Below are 20,581 nucleotides of genomic sequence, written 5' to 3' on the forward strand. Positions count from 1 at the left end.
TATTCCTGTTACCCCGCATACACCAGCCATTATGAAAAGAGGACAAAATAACCTCCCATCTCCAGTTAAATGAACTGTAAAGGCACTACACAAGCCACAGAAAGAGATACAAATTAGATGTTAATGCTTTTTAAGACACCTTGAAAGAAACACTTTATAAATGTATTTTCTTTTTAAAGAAGAACAACAATATACAGGTTAATTCTACATTCAGGTAATTAATCAGAAGTATCAAAGTTTCAAATCCACAGCAAATATGCAAAACTGATTAAATGGAGTAATACTGCATATAATACGAGTACAGGTGAAAAAAAAATTTGTTTCTGGTGTGATTAATAATATCTCATCATGATTTATTTGGATTAGTATATTAATACCCCAAAATGCTTGCACACATTCTAATGAATACAGGCCAGCACTTGAAACTCTTGTTATAGTGATGTAGTAGCACAGCACATCACTCCCACATCCTGCACGAGATTGAGAGAAGCAGAAACTGAACCGGAAGGGAAAATGTTTGGACAGTAACTTTACTGAGGTTTGCTCACCAGCAGTGCTCAACATCCTCCGACTCTGTCTGGTCTGACAGTAACCGTCAGCACATCCGACCTCTCCGCACACATCAGTCTACAGGCTCCTGCAGGCAGGTTTTACACCGTAGACTTCATTAATGGGAGGAGACAGGGTGGCACTGGTTACGTTATCCACACAGAGGACGGAGGTGTGGAGATGCTGGCAGAGAAACCCCAAATCTGATTACTGTTTAAACAGATTCCACCGCTCAGCGTGCTGCTGTGTATGTTCTGCTGTCAAAGTAAAAACATTTCACCAAAAGTAAAATACTAAATAAGAAGAGAGAAGCAAGTAAAACACTCGTAATGTAACTGGCATCCTAATTATCCGTCCCGCCATGATGACTGTGGTTGCCAGACTGCTGCTGCTGAGGATGATGATGATGATGATGAGAGGGATGATGCTGAGGATGGTGATGGGGATGGTGATCGTGATCGTGAGGATGAACAGTTTTATTCCGCCTTGTCTCACGCTGATGTTGGGACTGGTTCTGATGACTGGTATTATGGTGTTGGTGTTGATGAGAACCATGAGGATGATGATGATGGCTGTGATGATGGGTCGTCCCAGGAGCTAGCTCTACCACCTCTGGCTCATCAGTGTCCAGTTGACTTGTAGTTGTCTCATTCCTGCCACTTGATAAAGTAGAATTAGCCTGGGAAAGATAAAATAATGTCTTATAATGATACTCTGTTTTTTTAGTTTAAAGCTGCAGAAATTGCATGAATTTGGCCACTTTGAGGGCAGCAGAACAAGTCATTCTGACATATTATGCCGTCAAGTTGCTAGTGTAGTCCGTCAAGTGCAGCTTTAAAGGAGCAGTGTGTAGCATTTAGGGGGATCCATTCGCAGAAACGGAATATAATATTAACTAGAATGGCACTCGGAGAGCGCAGACCTCCGCCCCCCCCTCTCCGTTCAGCTTGCGCCATCATCCACGTGTATTTTTGTAGTGGAGCATCGTAAAACACTTCATTCAAACTGGACAGAAACAAAATAAAACTCACCGAAACCGTCGCCCTTACTCTTTCCAACAATCAAGTGTGCTTTGTTCGAACTCAACTGTAATTTCACAGAGTTTAATGAATCTACAGTCATCGTCATTGGTTTGTGGACTGCCGTTTTGAAGCCTTGAGATGGTTTTTGGCCGTTGCCATCTTGTTTTTTTGCAACCAGAAGTGACACGAGGGGGTGGAGCTAAGTACAACCACACGCTGAATAAGACATTTTTAGGCGACCAAAAAGGTTATAATATAACTTTCATGAACTAAAAACACACTGTGAAAGGGTTCAAGTTGTAAGACGAAAACACGGACAACTCCCAGACCGGACAACGCTGTGGTAGCAACCTGTCAATCACAAGGTAGCCACGCCCTAAAGCATCCCCTGCTTTATGGTCTATTTGACTCTAAATGGGACCATAATTTACTAAATGAACATCATGCTGTATTGAAGAAGACTTGAAACTAGCAAGAGTGAGAAGTAGGTTCATTTTCTCATAGACTTCAGACTTCTTTTTGCAACCAGAGGAGTCGCCCCCTGCTGGTTGTTAGAAAGAATGCAAGTTTAAAGAAATTCCTCATTAGCTTCACTTTTCAGACCCCGGAGGTAGCCCACTACTCTTCCCGGAGCTGGCCGCCATGTTTCTATAGTAGCCCAGAACAGGCAAGCTAAACACTGGCTGTACATAGGGCAATTCACGTTTTTACGCTTTCGCGTCGATCACCGTAACACGATTGGCACACGGGAGAAGTATCAGTTGGTTGCAATCTGCAACGTCACTGCTAGATTCTGCCAAATCCTACACACTGCACCTTTAACTAAAAGGGGGTATGAGTGAGTATTTCATACTAAACACTGAAAATCACTTGTGTGTGTTGTGATTACTCACAGTACAATTGCAGATGTTTTTCTGATAAGTGGCTCTGATTGCAGCCTCTACGTAGACGTAATGCAGGAAACTGTAAGGCAGCACTATGTGGAAGGTGAGCAGACCACACCTGGAGGAAAAGGAGAAAAAGAGTGAGAGAATCATAATGTAGATGAGCACTGCAATTTCTTTCTTGGTTCCTTTTCATAATATGATGCATTTCCTACAATGTGTGATGTCAAAATCATGGCTTGAGACCCTAAAAAGTGGCAAGCCAAGGGGGCTGGGGGTAATATTGTATGCATTTTATGTTTGCACTCATCAAAGAGCTATAAGACCTACTGGAGTTGTGACATTAAAAATATATCATAATTTGGTCTACATGTGTTGAAGAAGCCTTACCTATCATAGATCAGGAAGTCATCTTTGTCGCCATCCAGAGCCTCCCACACGTCACCTTGAAGGGGAGTCTGCTGGTAGACGGGGACACCAGGAGGCGCTCTTCTCTTCAGCTCCCAGTACATGGCTCTGGACTGAGCGTCGCGCTCATTTACTATCATAAAAGACACCTCTGTCAGGTTGCTGCGGTTCAGCTTGTCACGCAGGCCTCCAATCCTACAGAGCCACAGATATAGAGAAAGAGAGGAAGTAAGAAAAAGTCTGATGTGTCCAAGTGTCCCAGAAAGCAACAACAGTTTGTGACAGTGAGCCAGCATGTACAATACCAGGACCCTGAAAGTGAGGCAGCTAGATGGAATTCAGACCCTGTTCATTACCTCCGCCAACAAGGTTATGTTTTCGGTTTGGTTTGTTACCCCCGCCAAGGAGGTTGTTGGTTTGTTAGCCGTATTATGGAAAAACTACTGGTCCGATTTTCTTGAAACTTGGTGGAAGGGCGTAGCATTGGCCAAGAAAGAAGCACTTAAATTTGTGGAAACAGCTTTGGCGGAGGTCTACACTCTCCGAGTGCCTTTCTGGTTCACCCGATCCAGTCATTAAATGTGCATTAGCAGTAGTTATAAGCCTCATAGATGTGGGTACGAAGGGCCCTGCTACACCCACTAGTAGGTTTTATCATCTATTCACATGGTCAATCACCGACTGAAGGAATAAAAGAAGACGACAGCGACCATAGTAAATATGGCAGTAACAGAAGCAGAAGTCAGGTGCTGTAGTATAGACAGCGTGAAACTCCATATGGGGTGGAGGTCGGGGACGATGGATGGGACACAAAACCCAGGGCTTTGTTGTGTAGTTGTCTTTGTTTTCCCAAGTGTTAAGTTTCACTTTCACTTTTCAAACGTGGTTATTTTAAACCTAAACACAATCTTTTTCCCTAAACCTACGTGGTCTTGTTGCCTAAACCTAAAGAAGCTCTTTTGTTTGTGTTCAAAACGTAACATTTCACGCAGTTTTACAACGTGATAGAATGTGCAGCTTTTAAGTTTCGCTTTCACTTTTACAACGTAGTCATAGCAGGCCCCTACTGACCCACATCTACAATAGTTATAGCGACAGATAACGCACATTTAATGGGCTGATAACAGTCGAATCGGGCGTCCAGTTTATCTGTTGGTTTGTTTGTCTGTTTGTCAGCAGGATTACGGAAAAACTAGTGGCTCGATTTTCAGGAAACTTGGTGGAAGGGTGTAGCATGGGCCAAGGAAGAACCCATTCACTTTTGGAGCGGATTGGCCTTGGACTTTTATTATTTACACCTGTGCTTTTCCTACTGTGAAAAGTCAAAATGTGTTCTGTGAAAAAGGACTGTTCAGGTTAACTCTGGCCAAATCTTTGTATTGTCCCAACATGTTTAAATATTTCTTAACCTTAAAAGACGTTTTAAATTATCATCTTGCTAGTTTAAAATGTCAATTTTAGACATTGCATATGAGTCTGTTTTCTTACTTGGAGGCCTGAGTGAGACAGAACTGTCAGCTGGCCTTCAGCAGCGCCACCACAACCACATTTCCCAGCAGCTCTTGCATGGGTGATTGTCCCTTTATTGTCCACTTGGGGGCGGATTTGCAGATCCTGGAGGCGTCATTGTCCCCCTCCACCATCAGACTGACGTGCGAGGCCAACAGCAGACCTGGCAGGGCCGCGTACAGCCACAGCGACGAGAGAGAGCTCATTGTCCCTCCCTGGCTGGCTGGACTCAATCTACCTGACGAGAAAGATGTCCAGTACTCTGTTACCAAAAGGCACTTTGTACACTGTCACACAGGTGAGACATGTAGCCCTTTAAACACCAATAAACCATATTCTGAGACATGCATATAATTAAACACGAATCTAAAGAAAGAAAAGTTATGAATTCAGTGAAGGTGAGTCATCATCAACCTTAGATCTATACAAAACTTAAAGCTTCTGCCTTGTATATAATTGGAATCATCATGAATGCAGTCTGTAGACTACAACAGTGCAGGGCAGCACGTGCACAGTCTGGGATAAAAGCAGATTCAGTCTTTGGCAGGCTTCCCCTGCCCTGAACCAAATGTCCAGTCAGTCTAATCCCCCGAATAATTAAAAGAGTAAACCCTCATTGTCTCTCTCATCGCATGTGGAGATAATCAGCAAAAAGAGTTTATTATGGGGTAAACAGCCAACAGACAACAGAAGAATGTCGGGGGGGCAAACGGGACAGACAGGCTGGCAGGCAGAAAGACAAAGAGAGGCTGGGACAGAGACGTTTACAGCCACAGTGGCATCCAGACTGACTGCATAAAACACATAAACGTGCCCTTTTTGGTAGTCAATTTAAAATTACTTTAACTTTTAACTTTTTTTACATTGCAAATTTGATCTCAATCAGTAGGTCAGTGTCTGGAAAACAACATCTCAGCTCCAGTTTGACCAACATGAATGGTATTTGCAGTGGCTACCTGCTGAATTCAGATTAAGTGGCTAAAAGTGCATTAACAATGCTTGAGATTTATTAACTATTTTGAAAACTATAAGAGTTGTTTTAGAAAAAGAAAAAAAAATACCTCTCTAATGCAAAAACTTCAAATCAAATCAAATTGGTTATAGTATATTTCATAATTTACCTCTCAAAATAAAAGACTGACAGTTATTAACTCATTTGAGACCAAAAACAAACGCTGTCCAAACTTACCTCTGTCCACTCCCTGTCCTGTGACCCACGTAAACACAGGCTGTAAACCCCTGTTGGTTTTAAAGCCTGTGGGGTTGACTAAGCACTTCCCCCAAATCAAACAGACAGAGAGAGAGAGAGGGAGAGAGAGAGAGAGAGAGACTCTTGGTGTGACAGGATTTTAACTTGAAAGCAGAGCTTCACAGGTGCACCATACTATGTTCAATATGGGCCTTTTTCACTGCATGAATTTAGACTTGCAAGCAGGAAAAGCACAGGTGAAACATTAAAGCGGCAGTAGGCAGAATATTTTTGCATCATTGGGAAAAAATTCAATTATATGCTTATGCTTTCAGCATATTGTAATTCAAGTGCTCTGAGAGAAAACTAGACGTCTGCTCCTCCTCATGGCTCTGTTTTCAGGCTTTAAAAAATCGAGCGTTCCTATTGGCTGTTCATTCAATGGAGGCAGCTGTCAATCACTCCCAAACTCCAATCAAACGGTCAAACTAGGCAGCGCTGATCAAATATGAATCAATATTCTGTTACTGTAATGCCTATTTCTGGCCTCTAATGTTTTCAGAAACATCTTGTAGTGTACTGTTTAGCTGTAAAATGAGAAAGTTTGCTCTGGCTGGTGGGCGGTGCTTGGTATTTCCTCAACTGATCTCAACATGGCTGCCGGGTCACAAACTTTCTCATTTTACAGCTAAACAGTACACTACAAGATGTTTGTGAAATCGTTAACTTTTCCTCTAGCACCAACATTAGGTACTATTTAATTAGTCCAATATTTGGTTTATGTATAGCATGCTAACACACTAAACTAAGATGGTGAGTATTGTAAATACCTAAACATCAGCATGTTAGCATTTTCATTAGCTCAAAGCACCGCTGTCCCTTCAGAGCCCCTAGCGTGACTGTAGACTCTTAGCCTTGTTTACCATCAAATAACTTCTCCTACGTGATATTGATCTCATGTCTGAGTATATTTACTTTACTATGCATGACTCAGGCTGTTGACTGTGTAGAGGTGAACGCCACCGTGTGACAAACAAAACCACGGTTGCACTTTCGTAACAGGCGAGAGGCCAAAATCAATGACGATCGGCACGACAAAGTCGTACTGAAAGAATCGCCGCATAGAGGTGTATTGTCGGTCAGAGACGTAAAAAATGTACTGCATACATGTACTGTAAAGCTGCATGGGTCAGTCTTCACAAACCTGCATGCGTCACTCACTTGTCGTATTAATCTTTCTACCTAAATGTTGTCTTCGTAGTTCAGCTCAGGTAACAAGCCAACTGCAAAACAAATATCTAATCTGTCATGTGAGTGATTTGCTCAAAGTCCAACCTAAAGTAAAAAGTCACTATTTGTTTGATGCAGGGTAAAGATAACTTGGACAGAAGCTACGCATCTGATAGGCCAGTGTGGGTACAGTATTTAGTTAATACAGTGGTATTTAAGGGGTCTTGTGGTTAGTTTTTTTTTTCCACTAGTAGAGTTCATGTCAGTTGTCATGCAACCAGTGCAGTGATGGCAAAAAATGCTGTTTATTTGTTACTGTAAGCTGCCTGATATGCATGTCACACACAATGAAAAACACAGGTAATTCTTCACAATCACTTTATTTTCTCACAGTGCCAGTGTTGTTTTGGATACTGAATGTGCTGTGACTAGCCTGAGCTCTTTTTGATACCCTTTGTGATAAATACAACTGCACCGCAAGTCTGAACACTTTAAGCCAGAAATGTACAACCTATCTAGTGTAGAATCACACTATACCAAAGGAAGGCTTACTTTTATTTCCTCGTTGTCTATACACACTTTTAAGGGTGTGCTCCCCCCCAATAAATTCTAAAATTCGTTACCAAAGGTTTCTGTTTTGTGATTAAAATAGGCTACATGAATTAAGGATATCGCCCCTAATTTTGCTGACAGCATTTGAATGATTTGTAGATTCAAACAGCAAAGTCAGAGACCAAAACCCTCTGATTATGTTTAAATGCAAACCTCTTTTTATATTCTCACTTCTATCATAGGTGTCATAAATACTTTGGGTGAATTCTAACAAAAAAATAAAGCTTGCATAATGTACAGGAAACAGTTTATACATGCCATAGTCCTCGTAGTATCAGAATACTCAAGCTACCTAACCCGGGATAGGAGTTTATTTGCTCTCAGTTCATTTGAGTATCCGGAGTACTTCCAGGGTTTTATTGTGCATGTAAACACCGTCAGTGAAACGCGTTAAATTAGCTGTGAACACAAGCAACAAAGTGCAAATTATGTCCACACTGTCCACACAATCCCACACTCCACGGTAGTCTTCTTAGTCACAGACTGCGTCGTACAGCTCCTCACATGCTGCAGCATCTTCATCATGGTAAGAAACACCGTAAGCGTAACCCTCGGCGAACTGCGAGCCCCATCATGTCACATCGGTTGAGCAAAGCCAAGTCTTAGTGGTGCAGATCACAACCCGGAGTCAGCTCGCAGTCTCTGTCAAGCGAAGCATACATTTATATTGACGCTTAAGTCTTTCGGTTGTCTGTAGTTTTCACGCAAACTGCCACGGTCAGCCCAATACACGTATGAGTTCCTCCTCGTCGTTGTCCCCGACGCCTTCTGTGGGACTGTCACATGTGGCCATGAGCCCCAGGCCCAGCTCTGCCAGCTCCTCGCAGCTCATGTCGGTCGTCACCATGATCTTAGTCTCCAGGCGGTTACACAGAGTCCTGTAGGAGGGCAGAGGGTACCCCAGCTCCCTCAAGTACTCGTAGCCTTTCGTGCCGACCGCACAGCGGATCTTTCGGGCCTTCAGGATGGTCTCCGGAGACCAGACGGCGCGACGGGAGCGTTTGGTGAGGGACAGGGCGCGGATCTGGTCCTCGTACAGGAAGTTCTGGAGGCCCTTCTCGATCCGGTCGAGCCGATACAGGCGCTTCTTCATCTCCTCTGCCTGACAGAGAAGAAACGATTTATTAGAACTATTTATGGAACATTCACACTTATGATTCCCTAACTGATTTCCTTTCTCAATTGTGTATCTTTTTGAAGTGGGGTTGTATGAGGTACTTATCCATAGTCAGTGTATTACCTACAGTAGATGACGGTCGGCACTTTGGTTAGTTTAGATTCACCAAAGTCACACAATAACACAAACAAACTAACTAGACCAGCAACCCCCGTGTTCTTCGAGGTCAAATTACTGTTTTTTTCAATAGAGTCTGGTTGCTTTGGCAAAAGAATTACATAACGGCTACAGTTCCCTATTGGAAACATAGACTGTATAGCTGTCTGACAGCAAGGTAAACCAGCAAAAATATTCTAAATATAGCGTACACTTAAAGTGATATTGATGATTTTTTTAGGTGGCTAAAATAGGTTTTGCTGCCGGCCCCGTCCACAGCAGTATATTGCTTTGGTTCCGTGCGGTAACTCCTGTCTGTTTCTCCAAACTGGGGGCGTGCCTACCGTCATCTACTGTAGGTAATACACTGACTATGGATAAGTACCTCATACAACCACACTTCAAAACACCCGTACTATCCCTTTAAAATGGCAGCTGCCCACATCAAAGTCAATAATGAAATCACTAGGGGATGTATGCTAATGACAAGTTAGAACAGAAGAACAAGCGTAAAAAATTGTCGTACTTTTCTCATGACATCTGACCTAATTTCTATCTATTCTTTGTTATTATACTGTTTGTCTCGCACCAAAAAGCCAAAGAAAATTCCTCGTGTATACCCCTTACACATGGCAATAAACACCTTTCTGATTCTGATTCTGATTCTAATGTGCACAGTTTGAACTCTTTTAATAAGGTAATGATTTATTGGTCAAAATACAGCACACTGTTCCTTCAAAGAAAAGTAATTTGTTGAAAGAGACACCAGCAGCCATCCTACCTCCTTCTGTAGCCTCGCAGTGTGCTGCATCTCCTGCTCCAGCTGTTTCTTGAGGAGGTGACACTGTGTGCAGGGCTGCTGGTCCTCTGCAGTCCCATCCGCATCCTCCTCCAGGCCGGGCAGAGGGGTGCGTCTGGCATAGCCGTGGTCCCCGAAACTCAGCTCCTTCTCCACTACAGACACAAAGCAACGCCTGGTAACTAGTATTATATTTCCTGTCTGGAATCTGGTGCATTTTGCACAAATTTCAACATTGATAAAATTAGCTGATCCCTTTTTGTTGCACATTTACCTGGTTCAGGTTTCATGGGCAGCAAGATGTATGAAGTCGTGACTGCTGGGTAAGGAGGGTCTCCGATGCTGAACAGAGTAGGGATGGCATTTGGCTTCAGCTTCTTTCCCCCAGCTGGAGACCTCGCTATCTCCTCAAACTGGCTGTTCTCAAAGTGGTCCTGGAACAAGACAGGAAAACATACATTTCATCCAATTAATGATACACCCAAACACAAGAGCTAATGCTGTACAATTAATTGAATAATAATCGCGATATTGGCTCCCCACAATTAAATGAACATGATGGTCTGTTTATTTAAAGGTCCCATATTGTAAAAAGTGAGATTTTCATGTCTTTTACATTATAAAGTAGGTTTAAGTGCTATATAAATACTGTTAAACTATCAAAACGCTCAATATACGGAGAAATACACACAGCCCGTATTCAGTAAATGTGCGTTTGAAACAAGCCGTTTTCTGTCCATTTGTGATGTCACAAATCTACAATATTTAGACCATTACACGGTTTTAAACGTAAAACATTCTAAATGTGTCCCAGTTTATTTCCTGTTGCAGTTTATGTAAATAACATCAACTGACAGGAAGTAAACATGGACCCGAGCTGTTGCCAGGCAACGCAATTCCGTTGAAATGCACTAAAAACGGAGCGTTTCAGACAGAGGGGTAAATACAGGTATATTCAGACGGACAGAATGAGGAAAATAAAGTTTTTTTTTTAACATTACAGCATGTAAACATGTTCTAGTAGAAACAAGAAATACAAGTATGAACCTGAAAATGAGCACGATATGGGACCTTTAAATGTGAAAGTGCAATAATAATATATTGTTGTTAAAATCAATGAATAATCGTGATCTCAGTATTGATAAAAAATAATCGTGATTATCATTTTAGCCTTAATCGTGCAGCCCCAACAAGAGCATACAGTGAGTGCAAAGTTCAAGTGTGGCAGAAGGAAAGTAATGTTGTGGAAGATAATTTACCATTATAAATAAATAAATAAAACTCTCTTTTGATGCATTGTCCTATGCAATTGAACTTTCTTTTGAACTGATGCACCTGACTCTAGGTCACAAACACATCAGTCTCTATGTAAACCTGGAGTATAGCTCTATAACATGTTATAGGTTTATAGCTACCTGACAGAGTCTGGAGTGAGGAGTTGGCTCGAAGTCACGTCGACAGTTCACCACCCATTTCTTCTTCCTGACCGGGTCTTTAGGGAACCTAAACAGCTGTTTACCTATACTGGTTGAATTGGAGCAGTTTGGTGCAGAGCAGCCTCCCATAGTGAAGGTTAAAAACAAAACAGTGAAGCTAAATTTAGCAAAACGTCAAGAAGATAGCTGGGCTTGGGCTGTGCAAAGAAGCTCAGCTGAGGATCTTAATCATTACTTTTAGCTCACTAACGCTACATAAAAACAAGAAAAAGTTACATAAGCATCAAATAAGAATTTAATGGAAACCAGAATGCTGTCCTGTAGACTTTTACATCGTATTATATGGCTACAATTTAAAATAATTCATCGAAGATAAAAATGTTTCTGACTTTGTTTGAGCCAAAATGGCGCACTTCAACCTCGACAGTTAAGTCTAGTGACGTATTGTTTATGTGCTGTCCGTCGTAAACGCCTGCTTGGAATGTTTATTGAAAAGCAAAGAAAATCAAACGTAAGAGTAAAATTAAAACATAAAATACACGATTTATAATTAAAATTGTGTATTAATAAATTGTGAATATTTCGTGCATGTATTTAGTGACAAATTATTTTTATTTGCTCTCAGGTGAAGTAGCCCGACTACTATGGGCTTTTTTTGTCACAGGACCCCGAGAAGCACGTTGAGATGTTTACGGTGGAAGCGCCGTTAGCTGTCGGTTAACTGCTGGGAACGTTTCTGGCGCCAATGAACTGATCTGTATGCACATGTTAAACTAAGTTGAGACAAACATGGTGACTTCACTGGTTGTTCCGGTTATTGACGTCCAGAATGATAACTTCAGAGAGCTTTGGCCTGCTATGGTGCTGGCCATTAAAACGGCTTCCTTCATTGCAGTGGACACGGTGAGTGCAGGTGTGTGTGTGTGTGTCTGTTCAGCGTGTTACCTGAGTTAAATGGGCACTTATGTATGTGAAATTTTAGTTTTAAAAAGTCATAACTTGTCCCGAGGTGAGATCCAACATGTGAACAAACTGTACATTGAATGCCAACACACACACACACACACACACACACACACACACACACACACACACACACACACACACACACACACACACACACACACACACACACACACACACTTTTTATTGTCATCGTGTAGTACAACGAAATTAGATTGTGACAATCACATAGATGCTAAAAAAGATAATACAATAAAAAAGAGATAGTGCAATATAGATATAAAATATATAATAAAATATAATAATACAATATGTATATTGATGAGATTACAGTTTTGCCAGATTATTGCACAAAGTGTCCGTCAGATAATTATATAATTATTGCACAGCATCGTATAATTATTGCACAGAGTGATCAGCATGTTATTGCACATATTCGTAACATTAGATTTACAGTATTTACATTGCAAAAGTGACCAATGACCAACTCACACACCCACCACACAGACCCCATTAAGCTGTCATCATCCCAACAGACAAATGGTTTCAGTCCAAAGAGGACTTCTTATTAGTTCCCCATTTTATTGAGAACAAATATTTAAGTCTCCACACTCACAGAGCAGTAAAACTCATGGTGGATTAGAAGCACCAAACTTCTGTCATTATTACCTGGCAAACCAAATAATACCTAATTAAATTGATTCATCAGACTGAATGAAATACAGACTTACCATGTCTCAAACTCAGTACAACCATTATACAACATGACTGTTTAAAAAACAGTTATATCACATATGCATATCACTGCCTATGCATATGTGATATAACTTACATATGCATAGGCAGTGATATGCATATGTGATATAACACATCACATATGCATATCACTGCCTCCCCATACACACATGCACACTCTAATTAGCAGATCTAACCCCTACTTTCAGACTCTGAACATATGTGATCACATGCATCTTTATAACTGCTTTGTCTTACTTTACTTTACATACTTTGTATGTTTGTTTTTTTACGTCACGCTTTGTTTTGTCACATGATTTCCCCAATTTAAAACTAAAAGTATGAAGTGTTCTCTGTGTTGTTGTTTTAGGAGCTGAGTGGTCTTGGAAACAGGAAAGCCTTGCTGGCCGAGTGAGTATAAATATAAGCTGTCCTCTCTCTGCATTTCTTCCTAACACACGCTCAACTGAAAGAGGATCAACTTGTTGTTGTGCAAGAAGCCATGGATGCATAATAATGTGGTTTTGAATCAGTGCCATGTCATCTCTTACTGTGTTTAGTTCGCCCTGACCCTCTCTGTCATGTTCCAGATCTATAGAGGACCGATATAAAGCCATAATCCATGCAGCTCGCTCCCGCTCCATCCTCTCCCTGGGAATCGCCTGTTACAAGAAACTGGGCGACAAGGTACTATATGATGATGCCTTCTCCAATTTCATAAATCTTCTATACTTTTCTCCGTATATCAAATGATTATTATGTATTTCTGATGAGCATGACATATACTGGGAGAAGAATTAGATTAGTTCTCACACATAAGTGATTTGTGAGTATCTATGATCCGTCTCCCACACCATCATTACGTGTCATGTATCTTGTGCATGTCAGATAAGAGAATTTACCACTGCAGATGTCTGTGTTATGACCGTGAAGTTCATCTTCTGCCTCCTCCTCCTCCTCCTCCTCCCCCCCCCCAGGCTGCAGACACGTACCTGGTCCAGGTGTATAACCTCACCCTGCTGTGTTCAGAGGAGTACATCATAGAGCCCCAGTCAGTGCAGTTCCTGGTTCAGCATGGCTTTGACTTCAACAAGCAGTATGCCCACGGAATCCCTTACTGCAAGGGCAACAATAAGGTGATGATACTTACGTGCTGTTCTGTGTGTCCTGAGCCTACTCTGTTCTGTACCCGTCACTACCCCTCTATTATGTGTATGGGGCCACAACAGGCTTTGCACTACATTAACATCCTTGCAATATAAAAAAAAATATCAATTTCTAAATTAGTGCTTATCCATTAAGTTTGTCTTTATTTTGATTATTCTTTCTTGTTTATTAATATGGGGATAATCATTATTATTGACATTTCTCTGCTTGCTAAGATGCACATGACAGGACTATCGCCATCTAGTGGTACAGGGCTCACATTATATCAGACAAGACACAGGTAGACAGAACTGAACACCATAGCAACGTTACTGACACAAATCGTCGTCCATTGAGCTTGATTAACCTTCTGGGTAAAACTTGCGCACCAGATGTTCCAAATGTGCAAATAGTAGACGTAAACAGCTGTTAGGGTCACAGGGCGTTCCGAGAGGATGTTGTATATCGAACAGAACGTACTGTACCGAACGATATTCACGTGGCGTTGCACCCCTATTATATATATACTGTATGTAATATATATATATATATATATATATATTATATACTGTATGTAATATATATGTCATTATTTGATTTCTTACTGTCTTTTTTTTTCTACCCTCTTTGTTAGGGAGCAACAGACGATCAGGGTGTCCACATCCGGGCCTTATTCACTGAACTGCTGCGTGCCAGGAAACCCCTGGTGCTCCACAACGGCCTCATCGACATGGCCTTCCTCTACCAGGTACCATTGAGTTATATATCAGTGTAAACTGAATATCTTTGGGTTTTGGACTGTTGGTCGGACAAATCTAACATTTGATAATGTCACCGAGGTCTGGAGGAAAATGTGATGGACATTTTTTCGGTATTTTCTTACATTTTATAGATGAAACAATTAACCAATAAATATATTTGCAGATTAAATCGCTGTTATTACTGTTAGTTATTACTACTAGTTATTTAGGAAGTTAATAAAACATTACAGATTAAAGCTCTAAAAATGGTCTTTGTCAAGCGTTACCATCAGCTGTGGTAAAAACAACTGTTAAAAACCCTCATGATATACATTATATTACTGCACCGATTAAATGGCTCTGTTTTTATTCTTTGTTATTTTTCTACCAGAGTTTTTATGCACATCTGCCCGACCGATTGGCCAACTTCACAGCCGACCTGTCTGAGATGTTTCCTGCTGGCATCTACGACACCAAATATGTGACTGAATTTGAGCTCCGGCTCACTGCCTCCTATCTGGAGTATGCCTATAAGAAATGGTGAGTATTGGATTAAACCGCCATATTTGAATTGTATCTACGTCAAACATAATGCACAAGATGTCACAATGTAAGAAAATGAAGGATGTGGCTGAAAAGCAGAGCAGAATGGTGTTTCCTCAGTGCATTATTGCGCTGCTCATATCATTACCATAACAAAGGAAGCTGTGTCGATGTTTCATTTAAAGTGTCTGTTTTAATCAGCAACATGGTCCCTCTCCACTAACCTCATATTATCTCCTCTTCCTTCCAGTAAGCTGGATAACAGTCGCATCGAGACCTCTGGAGGGACCGGGCCTCACGTTCACGTAGACTTCTGTCAGTATGCCGGTCACATGTCCAGCTATGTGGACTACAGAGTGTGTCCAGCTGTGGCCTCTGCTGAGGGACAGACTGAGATCTGCCAGCGCTTCTCCGTGAGTTTCAACCTTTTTTTACCTAGAAGAATCTTTCAGTGGAAAATGAGATTAAACAGGTTCTAGGTGCAGCCCCCTTCTCTATGTCAATACGGTATGTATTTGTGTGTAAATATTTTTATTAACTTCCCTGTTTGTACGTGTTTGTCTAACAGGCGTTTGGCTGGTGTCCGAACGGCACCCAGTGTCCGTTATCCCATGACACTGACCTGATCGTCCTCCAGGATGAGAAAGGCACGGGGGACAAGAAAAGAAAGAGGAGGAGACACCGAGACAAGAAGAGAGGTAGAGGCGAGGCAGCGGAAGACTCTTCCATCTTCGACGGTGCCCCCGAAAACAAAATGCCCCACATGGAGGTGGATCCTGAACAAACGCCAGATGACCAGCAAGAGGCTGAGCCGTGCCCAGAAAGAGGGCCTCTCATGGACAGCGACGGAATCACCCAACAGAAAGAAGGAGAGGACATGAAGACAGATGGCAAGGGGAACGGAGTGTCTGAAGACAACCCAGACTGCAGAAACCCTGCGACGACAGCCACGACTGATGACGACACAAAAACCAACACGAACGAAGGAGAGGACATGAAGATAGACTGCGAAGGGAACGGAGTGTCGGAAGTTATCCCAGACTGCAGAAACAACGCAACGACAGTCGCAACTGATAACAACACAAAAACCAACACGAACGAAAGCAGAACAGAAGACGGGGGGAGAGAAAAGTTTAGCGTGCAGCCGTCTAAGACTGACGATCAGAAGAAGAAGGCCGACTCAGGAACGCACCGGGCCGGCTTTGACGCCTTCATGACGGGATACATTTTTGCCCACTCGTGTACCCTCACCAAGAAGGAAGGAGTAGGAGCTGTAGAGAAGAAGGAGGAGAAGGAGGAGCAGTTGTGGCTTCCTACGTGTCTCAATAAGATCTACCTCAGCGGCAAGGCAGCTCCTCTCAACGTGGTTAAAAGCACCTTTTCCAAATCCTCCAAGGCCCATGTGCAGAAGATGGAGACGGTATGGGCAGGGAGAGCGTAGTGTGCATATAGCATTATAGTGTAGTGTACATTTGCAGGTTCACAGTTAGGCTATACGGATAGAAATGTTGGTCCACCACACCACAGTCTAGAGCGAAATATCTCAACAACTATTTGATAGATTGCTGTGACATTTTATTCTAGAGTTGGGCCGGTGTTAAAATGTTCAGACCGGACAGGTGTACCGAATTTTACCACTAGGCGTCGCACTTGACTCAGCAGCTGCTTTACCAAAACTCTGAGGAGCAGCTTGTCACTAAAGTGAGAATAGATGTCCACCTTAAGTGAGCTAAAGTTGTTGCTAACTCCGGGGTTAACCCTCTTCACTTTAATCAGCAGATTAATCAGCAACACACGAGAACTCGGCTTTTATTTATTCACCGACAGCCTGAGCTGTACACACACTGCACTGCTCCGTTCACAGCTATAACATTATTGATAACTGCATTCTCACCGTCAGTCCATGACACACGCTCGCTCCCTCTCTTCCTCGACCATTTGCTAATGTTACCGGGCCGCCTGGCTTGTAATAAACTAGCTGGCGGGAGCCCGTCTTGTCTCGTCACCCCCAAAAACACATGCCGGTGTTATGTTGAAGTCACCGGCCTCTGATCAGCCTGTCAGACACCAGCGGTTCCATTAGTCCGTTTATAAACAAACACATTATGTCAATCACGTTGTCATTTTGCTTATTATTAATGCAATACAAGCTGGATTTAACGCTGTGACGCTGTCAGCATCTGCTGCTGAAAGGTAGCCTACTTTTTAATTTGCCACAACAGCCAGTTTTAAGTTTGTACACCAGACCGGACCGGCAAAACCGGATATCGACCCGACTCTGTTTTGTACAGACGTTTATGATCCCCAGAGGATGAGTCCTACTGACTTCAGTGATCCCCTGACTTTCTCCTCCATCACCATGAGGTTGACAATTTAGTTTTTTAGTGAAATATGTTGACAATTATTGGAGAGATTAGAAACTTCAGTGATCCCTGAGTTTTCTTCTGGTGCTATCATCAGGTCAAAATTTTAATTTGAGCATTTCATCCTCAAAGAGCCACCAGCTTTTTATTTTGATCATTTCATTGACTTTTTAAGAACAGGGTAATGGTCAGTTTATGTTTGTGGTAGAAACATTCAGTTCGACAGTGTAGACAATCCAGGGAGATAAAATTACACTTTTGTTTATCCAGTTTGGTTTGTTTCATGTGCTCTTTAGCAGTCCTCTGTGGATTTTTCACCTACTAATCATACTACAAAGATGATGATTGATGGTATTTATCCCACATTCCAGATTTTGTACCCTTTTCTGAAGTTCCCTGTGGGATAAATAAACGAATGCTCTTTAACAAGGATTATTTTGTCTTCATTTCATCTTGTGGGTTTATCTGGAGGGATGATCAGAACTAGAATCCCTTTATACAACCAGAACAATAAACCAATAACACAATACACACAGTGTGATGGACAGTCCAAAGTACGGTACTTGCTGCCAATAATGCTGTCAAAACGCTGTGCGTCTTCAGGCTGTATAGGTTACAGGTATGCTTATTCAATCAGGATTAATGCACCAACAGTACCACAATCACAAACTGAATTCCCACTTATAAAATATCAGTAACCATGTTGCTGTATACAGTATAACAAGACTGGCTCTGTGAGGCTGCTTAGGCACAGCTGTGCTTTGAGAGGACTGCTAACATCAGCGTGCTAATATACTGACGTCTAGCAAGTATAATGTTGACCACCAGTTAGTTTCAATTAAAATGTTGCACAAAGTTTAATTGAATTGCTGAAAATGTAGCAATCTGACATCAGAGTAGTAGAAGTTGGGCTCATTTAATTCTCCATACAGACGATAAACCATTTAATCTCAGTAACAGCTCAGCCTTTACTCTGGCGCCACCCGCAGGACAAACTTCACTTTTTGTATTTTAGAATAGCCACGTTTGTTCTTAATTTTTCCCTTTCATTTATTTATTTTTAATTGTTTCATTAAGCTTAACAGTACGGCAAACACAAGACTATGGAATTTACATGTTTTTCATTTATATTTGGATATAACTAACAAAGACAAGCTGATCTTAGTAGACTTGATTAAGTCACCATTTCCATTGCAGGTGAACAACATACTGTAATATAGTCTTTATCAATGCAATAATTATTTTGTTGCATATATAATTTTATGGAACAGAAATATGGGTAAACATGGTCCATTTATAAACAAACAGTGGGAATTCACGCCTGCAGAACCTGAATACATCTATATAATGATAAACACACTATTGTGACTGGTTTATTAATTATTGATACAAGGGTTGCAGAGACAAATGTATGGAGGACAGAATAAATATAAAACAGAAATGTATAAAGAAAAGAATACAGAAATAAATAAGTTTGGGGAAATAAATGGGGTGAAATGCAAAAAGAAAATCTTGCAGAAATAAATGCATAAACACGTAAATAAATACATACATTTAAAAATAAATATAAAATGAATAAATGGATAAACACAAATAAATACATACATTTAAAAATAAATATAAAATAAATAAATGGATAAACACAAATAAATACATTCATTTATAATATATATATATAATAATAATTGATAAATAAAAAATAAATGCACAAATAAATGAAATGTATGGAGGACAGAATAAATATATAACAGAAATGTATAAAGAAAAGAATACAGAAATAAATAAGTTTGGGGGAATAAATGGGGTGAAATGCAAAGAGAAAATCTTAAAGAAATAAATGCATAAACACATAAATAAATACATCCATTTAAAAATAAATATAAAATAAATAAATGGATAAACACAAATAAATACATCCATTTAAAAATAAATATTAAATAAATAAATGGATAAACACAAATAAATACATTCATTTATAATATATATATATAATAATAATTGATAAATAAAAAATAAATGCACAAATAAATGAAATGTATGGAGGACAGAATAAATATATAACAGAAATGTATAAAGAAAAGAATACAGAAATAAATAAGTTTGGGGGAATAAATGGGGTGAAATGCAAAGAGAAAATCTTAAAGAAATAAATGCATAAACACATAAATAAATACATCCATTTAAAAATAAATATAAAATAAATAAATGGATAAACACAAATAAATACATCCATTTAAAAATAAATATAAAATAAATAAATGGATAAACACAAATAAATACATACATTTATAATATATATAATAATAATTGATAAATAAAAAATAAATGCAATGTATTGAGGACAGAATAAATATAAAACAGAAATGTATAAAGAAAAGAATACAGAAATAAATAAGTTTGGGGGAATAAATAGGGGGTAAAATGCAAAGACAAAATCTTGCAGAAATAAATGCATAAACACATAAATAAATACATACATTTAAAAATAAATATAAATGTATAAATACGTACATTTAAAAATAAAAATAAAATAAATAATTGGATAAACACAAATAAATACTTACATTTATAATAATAATATTGATAAATAAAAAATAAATACATACATTTATAAGATATTTAAAATAATAATTGATAAATAAAAAATAAATGCAAAAATAAATAAATCTTTTTAAAAATGATAAAAATAAATGTATAAATAGATAAAAGGGAAAATTAAACAGAAGAGTAAATAAAAGGGGATTAATACAAGGATAAATAATACAATAATTATGTTTGTATATTTTATATCATTTTATGGAACATAAATATGAGTAAACATGATCCATTTATACACAAGCAGTGGGAATTCAAATTAAAGACAAGACTTAGCCTATTTCGTCAAACTATTTCCAAACTCAACCAGACTAGTTTTGTGTTTTATGAGGCAGCATTTCACCAGTTTGACCGCCATACCACTGTCATGCAGCAGGGGGCGGTGTTGTTACATTAGCTGGATGCTTTCCGCACAAAGAAGAAGAAGTAATGTGACAGTCCACCACCGACCTGTCTGTCTCTCTGCAGCAGCAGCAGCAGCAGCAGCAGGGTGTTATTCATTTGTTACGAGCTGGTAGCAGATTGCTCCTTTCAGCTCCTTTCAGCTCCTTTCAGCTCCTTTCAGCTCCTTTCAGCTCAAATATC

The 20,581-nt window shown here is 40.1% G+C and overlaps 4 protein-coding genes across 4 annotated transcripts in view; 2 read left to right on the top strand and 2 right to left on the bottom strand.

Moving 5' to 3' along the window:
- Positions 1-17,827, top strand: part of toe1 (target of EGR1, exonuclease) — a 442,640-nt gene extending 424,813 nt beyond the window's left edge. The window contains exons 2-9 of the mRNA XM_074650259.1: positions 11,639-11,814; positions 12,980-13,020; positions 13,200-13,296; positions 13,587-13,745; positions 14,390-14,503; positions 14,887-15,035; positions 15,289-15,451; positions 15,607-17,827. Of these exons, the coding sequence (XP_074506360.1) occupies positions 11,701-11,814; positions 12,980-13,020; positions 13,200-13,296; positions 13,587-13,745; positions 14,390-14,503; positions 14,887-15,035; positions 15,289-15,451; positions 15,607-16,479 (1,710 nt within the window). The 5' untranslated portion in view covers positions 11,639-11,700 and the 3' untranslated portion in view covers positions 16,480-17,827. The remainder of the gene's footprint in view (positions 1-11,638; positions 11,815-12,979; positions 13,021-13,199; positions 13,297-13,586; positions 13,746-14,389; positions 14,504-14,886; positions 15,036-15,288; positions 15,452-15,606) is intronic.
- Positions 154-5,675, bottom strand: selenop2 (selenoprotein P2). Its single transcript, XM_074650279.1, has 5 exons — positions 5,558-5,675; positions 4,352-4,606; positions 2,846-3,058; positions 2,465-2,573; positions 154-1,228 (listed from the first exon to the last, which is right to left on the bottom strand). The coding sequence occupies exons 2-5, from the start codon at positions 4,576-4,578 to the stop codon at positions 893-895; spliced, it is 885 nt and encodes a 294-aa protein (XP_074506380.1). The 5' UTR covers positions 4,579-4,606; positions 5,558-5,675; the 3' UTR covers positions 154-892.
- On the bottom strand, positions 7,156-11,338 carry LOC141776580 (THAP domain-containing protein 1). The gene is made up of 4 exons (XM_074650275.1): positions 10,891-11,338; positions 9,750-9,909; positions 9,458-9,630; positions 7,156-8,505 (listed from the first exon to the last, which is right to left on the bottom strand). The coding sequence occupies exons 1-4, from the start codon at positions 11,038-11,040 to the stop codon at positions 8,122-8,124; spliced, it is 867 nt and encodes a 288-aa protein (XP_074506376.1). The 5' UTR covers positions 11,041-11,338; the 3' UTR covers positions 7,156-8,121.
- A 2,569-nt stretch (positions 17,828-20,396) lies between the features above and the next one.
- The window catches only part of tmem53 (transmembrane protein 53), a 4,630-nt gene continuing 4,445 nt past the window's right edge, over positions 20,397-20,581 (top strand). Inside the window, exon 1 of the mRNA XM_074650276.1 lies at positions 20,397-20,581. This exon is cut by the window's right edge and continues 110 nt beyond it. The gene's annotated coding sequence lies outside the window, so the exon portion shown is untranslated.

Source organism: Sebastes fasciatus, chromosome 11 (assembly GCF_043250625.1).
Source record: "Sebastes fasciatus isolate fSebFas1 chromosome 11, fSebFas1.pri, whole genome shotgun sequence".
Lineage (NCBI taxonomy): Eukaryota > Metazoa > Chordata > Actinopteri > Perciformes > Sebastidae > Sebastes > Sebastes fasciatus.

What these genes read in the sequence shown, in the direction of transcription:
- LOC141776580 (XM_074650275.1), bottom strand. Translation starts at nt 11,040, where the DNA reads ATGGGAGGCTGCTCTGCACCAAACTGCTCCAATTCAACCAGTATAGGT. An exon ending in CTCACTCCAGACTCTGTCAG is followed by an intron (nt 9,910 to 10,890) that starts GTAGCTATAAAC and finishes GTCTTGTTCCAG; the next exon opens with GACCACTTTGAGAACAGCCA. An exon ending in GCCCATGAAACCTGAACCAG is followed by an intron (nt 9,631 to 9,749) that starts GTAAATGTGCAA and finishes TTGTGTCTGTAG; the next exon opens with TGGAGAAGGAGCTGAGTTTC.